This window comes from Babylonia areolata, chromosome 5, assembly GCF_041734735.1.
Source record: "Babylonia areolata isolate BAREFJ2019XMU chromosome 5, ASM4173473v1, whole genome shotgun sequence".
Lineage (NCBI taxonomy): Eukaryota > Metazoa > Mollusca > Gastropoda > Neogastropoda > Buccinidae > Babylonia > Babylonia areolata.
This window is the reverse complement of record NC_134880.1, coordinates 3,571,860-3,578,061: the sequence shown is the minus strand read 5'-3', so window position 1 is coordinate 3,578,061 and position 6,202 is coordinate 3,571,860. Positions and strand designations below refer to the sequence as shown.

General features: G+C 42.8%; 1 protein-coding gene across 2 annotated transcripts in view; it reads right to left on the bottom strand.

The window, feature by feature from the left end:
* Window positions 1–310: 310 nt before the first annotated feature.
* Window positions 311–6,202, bottom strand: part of LOC143281870 (uncharacterized) — a 65,087-nt gene continuing 59,195 nt past the window's right edge. The window contains exon 4 of one of the 2 annotated variants that reach the window (XM_076587130.1): window positions 311–3,648. In XM_076587130.1, coding sequence (XP_076443245.1) covers window positions 3,598–3,648 — 51 coding nt within the window. In that variant the 3' untranslated portion in view covers window positions 311–3,597. Of the gene's footprint in view, window positions 3,649–6,155 lie in introns of those variants that run through there. The other variant, XM_076587129.1, reaches the window with a different exon arrangement.

Genomic DNA, 6,202 nt, shown 5'->3' with positions numbered 1-6,202 from the left:
GTATCTGAACTCCCGATGTTGTTGGTTTGTTGCCAGCCGGTTGATGGGTTCCGTAGGCAGGTTAGCTGGCTGGTCGAGTCATACTGGTGTGAGGATGGGTTGTGTGCTTGACTGTTTGAATGATTGGCTAGCTGATGGGCTGTCTGATTGCTGTGATGATGGTCACTGATCGATCCTTCCATCAAAGAACTGATCGGATGGTTCGCATTCCACACACACATAAATACACATACATGCACACACACGCGCGCGTGCTCACACGCACCACTACTCCGGACACACACACACACACACAAGCGTGTTGTTGAATCCAAGAATTTATCACAGAAAAGAACGGATGGACAACACCTGAAAACTAAGAAATGTAGAAGACATCACCATCAGTGTGTGAAATTTACCTTCTGCCAGCTGAGCTACCGTCTCATCACATTAATTTGAAATAACGAGACACAAATAAACAATACAAATAGATAAGTAAACGATAAATGAAATTCATTAGCAAAGTTTGCACCGGATATCAAACACTGACATATTTATCTACGAAGCTTCCGTAAAACTCGAAAAATCTTTGTCAGTGCTTTTTGATCTGGTAATTCCTATTCTCCACCCTTCTTACAAGCTAGTTTCCTTCCTTTGCACACTTACACACGCTTCCGCGCGTGCGCACTCACGTTGTCTCTCTCTCTCTCTCTCTCTTTCTCTCGACACAGACACCTTCTCTCTCTCTCCCTACCCCCACACCCTCAGACACATACACACACATTCACACACACACAAGAGCGTGCGCGCGCGGCTTGCGCGCGTATGCAATCAACCAAGAGTGCACACAGCGACGTAAAAGTATGTTTTTAACTGTTAAATCAGTTCTCTGAAACTCAGCACGTCATTTTAAGTGGTTCTCAAGATAAGCAGGACAGTATTGTAATTAACTGATTATGTCTGAATGACTTATAAGGAACAGCGCCAAGCAATTTCCAAATCGAATCATTGTTGCTTATCAAAACTCAGCCGACCAAAATGGAGCCTATTCTCAATGCCGAGAACCTTTCAATCAACGTTGCTTGAAAACACATGAATAAATGCACCATTTTCTGTTTTACGAAATCATTTTCCTTAATATGCGCATCTGTAGTGTTATTAACAGACAGCCAATGTGGCAGATCCAGCAACATAGTCGACAGAGAAGAATAACATGACTAAGAAAACAGCTGCAGGCAAGTAATTAAGTAAGTAGGTAAGTAAAGAACGGACGAGAAAGAGACAGAAAGATTGATTTTATGTTAAGCCCGTTCTTTGTTGCCCAGTATATCATATGTCAGTCATTACAATATTAAGCACAGTATTGCACTGAACCGTTCCAATGATGCAACTTGAAAAGAAAGAATGAATGAATAAATAAATAAATAAATAATAGACCATTAATCAAAACAAGTAAAAAATGAATGACATTTTGATCTTTAACCCGCTCCAATTCCTCTACAACTAAGCACATCACTTCTGTAAGTTCACAGAAGTCATAAAACACAAAGTACAATATTGCAAAAAATAATACCAGAAATGTTCCAACACTGTTGCTTATGTCAAGAACAAATAATGATTAAAAGAAAGAAAGAAAATGGAAAGAATGGAAGAAAGAATATATGTTTTTGTTTTTTTTTAATGCTGAGCTGATTCCATCAAACTAAACATATTAGTTTTGTTAGTCTTTATAACGACGAAGCTCAATGTTGTAGGTCTGGGGGCGGGAGGGGGGGGTGGGGTCGGGGAGGAAGTAACATAAAATAAGATAAAACTTATGAAGACCGCTCCATTTATCTCAACATGTATCCGTCATCACTGTTTCAGATCTGTCTACATGGCTGCTGCCAATTCAGAACAAATCCTGAACCTTTTCTTACAACAGATGTATCACTCGGTTCAAAACGAGACTGGACTGATCGCAGCTCTGAACTGTAACCATAGCCACCAAACCAGAAGACGACAGGCTTACTCAAGACATAAACAGATTTTTTCGTACTACGCCAATAAGATACGAAATGCTATGGTGAACTCCGGAATCTGGTTGTTTGCTCTGAAAGCAAAGCGTTGCGAAGAGCGTGGGTGGGAAAGTCTGTGTGTGTTGTAGCGAAGACAATGCAGCGTCAAGTTATCACCTGAATCTCTCCCATAAACTCCCGCCGTTGCACACAAGAAGGGGGCTTCCAAAGCCAAACAATAACAAACACGCTGTTTCAGCCAGCAGCTGGCTCAATCCGATGTCGAAAAGTCCGTTTGTGAGGACGGCGGTTTCGAAAGCTTGCCCCTGATTGTGGTCCGTGTGAACATGAAGATACCGCCTGTTCCATGACCACAGCAAGCTTCAGCATTGTCGGAAACATTACCTTACGTGGTACCCGTGTCTTTAATGTTCCCCCATCCCTGGTTTGTGTCACTGTTTACAAAGACACCATAATGTTTGTGTCATAGAAGTCCGCCGTTCAACGCTCACTATTTCGCCTTCAGTGTCGTTTCATACAGCCCTCAAGGGTTAGTTATGGCAATGATGTTTCACTGTTCAGTTCCTTGAAAAGCGTAGTCGGCTTGGGCTGGGGTTTGGGAAGGAAAATGAAGGTTGCTGAAAGAGGGATAAACACGGGGGATGGAAAGGGGGGAGGGGGCCATGACGAATGAGGGAGGAGCTTTCCATCTCCCAGTCTTCAGAAGTATTGCGAAGAAGTCAAGTCTCTGTCCCTTCCATTCTGTGCTCTGTCCACGTCTCCACGCTGGACGACTGTTGGATATCCCCACTCCCCACACAAACCCCCACCACACACACACACACACACACACACACACACTGTGTTACCCGTTTGTTCATCAGCATAGTCAAGAAGCAATCCCCAAAAGCCCGACCTTACCAGCACATGACAGGAGAAGAAGCGACCCACCAAAATGTCTTCCCTCATATTATTTGCGCATCACAGATGAGCCGTCAAACCCACCTGGCGAAGGAATCGGGCCAGGAGGAAGTGTCAGCCTTGCTGTTGGTAGTGTCTGAGTCGTCATGATTAACAACACCTTGACTGCAAAATGATCACAGCTCTGTCCCCAGACTGTGTGGGCGCGTGTCGTATCGTTCCACGGGCTTGCTCGGAAGCAGCAAGCAAATATGATTTGTCGACACGTTATCAATTTGATATATTTCAACTTCATATTAATCATCACCCTGTCTTTCCTTCAAACACTTTCAACATCCATCCTGCTCAAATTTGAATTATCTCTCTCTCTCTCTCTCTCTCTCGATTTTGCCCTCACAGGGATTTGTCCATTCAGATTACACTATCAATGCTGTATAGCCCAAGCCAATCGTATTCCATCTCACATCAGTCCTTCAATCCTGTTATCAATGTTTTTGAAAAAAAAAAAGTCACATGACGAAACACATAAACTGAAACATGTATGAAACCGGCGATGACTATTCAGAAACGACGACGTCCTCTTTTATTTATTTATTTTTTTTCCTTTTCCTTTTAAATAGGAATTCCATTTAAGAACACCGAGAGTTTTCTCCTCTAGCCGATGACGTCTCCGACGGATCCAGTGACGTCATGTGTGACGTCAGCTCGGGCATTCTGGGACTTTGCACACGAACCGTTTCCCAATGTTTCCCTGAAACGAAAACAATAATGAGGCTTTAAGAACTTTGTGTATAAAAAGGTCATTGCGTGCGTGCGTGCGTGCGTGTGTGCGTGTGTGTGTGTGTGTGTGTGTGTGTGTGTGTGTGTGTGTGTGTGTGTGTGTGCCTTTTACAAGAATTTCACCTTTCATTTTTATCATATATTCTTCTGTCCATTTACTCATGGTTTTCTACATCTATGGTCAAGGACCGTATCAGCGAGTTGGGTCTATGGTAGGTCAGGCATCTAGTTTTTTCTGTTGGCTTCTTTTTTTTTCTTTTTTTTTAAGTTAGCAAATGTAGTGTAATGTATATGGATCAGTTCGCATACCGTACCTAGACTTTCTCTCTGTATATGTGTGTGTGAGCGTGCATGCGTGCGTGCGTATGTGTGTGTGAGCGTACATGCGTGTGTGTGTGTGTGTGTGTGTGTGTGTGTGTGTGTGTGTGCGTGCGTGCGTGCGTGTGTGTGTGTGTGTGTGTGTGTGTGTGTGTGTGTGTGTGTGTGTGTGTGCACGTGCATGAGTGTATGGGTGTATTAGTTACAGTATTAGCCCATACGACATTTGCTGGGACACCGCTTAATACGGTCGGAGGAGTGAAAAGTGAAGCGAAGTGGAGCAGTGTTTGTGTTAATTGCCTCCAACGATAATTGTGATTTTATTTATTTATTTATTTTACTGTGTCGTGTTGAGTCTTTTGCCTCTATATTTTTGCCAGAAGTTGTGTGAGGGTATGGTCTCTGTGAACCATGATTTTCGGAAGAATATATTTTTTATACGACTGATTTGATATCTATTTATCTGCCTTTGTATCCGTAACTTAACAAAGTTGTGGTGGTAAACAATTCGCCTATGGGCATTTTTACCTATATGTTAATTACTCCACGTGCAAGCTGCTTGTTTGCCTTGTGTCGCGCTGACACTCAGCGAATTGGGCCGCGCTGCGCTTGTCTCGAGTGAACGTGTTTGCCTTGGTATGGAAACTTTGACACATGAACCCAGTGAACTGTGAAATGCTCTTAATTTGAGATTGCTATTGATTAGACATTGTTGGACATTGCTGTACTAGGCTTACTGTTGCCGTAATTGTGTTGACGTCTATCTGATAACTGCATGACAACCGAGTGTTGCACACTGATAAACATTGATCATTGACATGTCTACTAAGTGATTGTTGTTTGAAATTGCTATTGTTGACGACACTTGTTCACTGATTGATTTGGAAGTATCTGTGTTGTACTCCTCTGTAACCTTTTTTCTATATGAATTATTCACGTGTGTGCAAGCTTGACATACCATCGACCTAAAGTTATTGTGCCCTTGCAGAAATGTCTGGGGTTGGTTATTGATGTTTTCCACTTGATGGTCGACGTTTTATGATGGGAATGATTAGAAGGAGACGGATTAAAAGCACATGAAACAACAGTCTGATCAATCTTCCAGTGCATTCGGAAGCTGCCCCTGTCACCAGCCCTTCACGTGCTTCATCAAGCGGAAGATAAAGATTTCCGTTTACTGTCCCGTCACACGTATTGGTGATTGTTGACATTTTGTTAAAGAATATCAGTTACCAAATTTCAGTGTCATCGTTGAAAGACAATAGATGCATGAATGAATAAATGAATAGATAAATAAATCGATAAATAAATGCGTATGAGGGGAGGGAAGGTTGTATCGTGAGTTGGGGGAAAACAGGATAAAAATTCCTCCTCCTCCTGCGTCCGTACACATGCACAGAGGGTAACGCAGTGGCCGGTGTGTACCTGTGTTGACCTTCCAGGAGACAGGACAAATACGTACCCCACAGCCCACTAGGAGCTGTCAAAATTTGAACCAGAGTCCACACATCCCCGCGGCGTGAAGTTCAAGTCTCTGACCACTCGGATGTCACTCCTGTGTCATGAGTCTTTTCTTCCTTTCTTTTCCTTTCTTTTGTTTATTGTAAGAATTCACGTAAGGATCTATACATGTACTTATGGATCTATCAAGGTCGCTTCAAAGCGGGATGCAGACTGAGAAACGTTGACCTGAAGACAGACTGACAGAGAGCCTGGGAAGAGAGTGAAAGAAAGAGAACAGATGATGCAGACAGGAAAGAAGAGACAGAAAAAGAACAAAGAGAGAGAGGAAGGTTGTGTTTATTTGTTTCCTCTACGGTTTTTGTTGGTTTTCTTCTTTTTTTGTTGTTGTTGATGTTTGTTTTTTGTTTGTTTTTTCTTTTTAGGGGGTGGGGGTGGTGGGCGGGGGTGGGGGGGGGGGAGTTGGTGTTGTTGTCATTTGCTTGTTTTCTTTTTTCTTTCTTTTCTTTTTTTTATCTTTTCGTTGCTGTTGTTTTCTGTTTCCCGGACACAGGTAGACAAATAGAGAGAACTCAAACTCGAATAGTTCGAGTTCAAATAGAGAGAAAGAAACACAGAGAGGAGAAGACAGACAGACAGACAGACAGACACCGTCAGAGGAAGAGAGATGTGAGATGGAGGGGGGCAGAAAGTGGGAACCTGACGACACAGCATATCAAATTTGTCGCCTGGGTTTGATAAATATC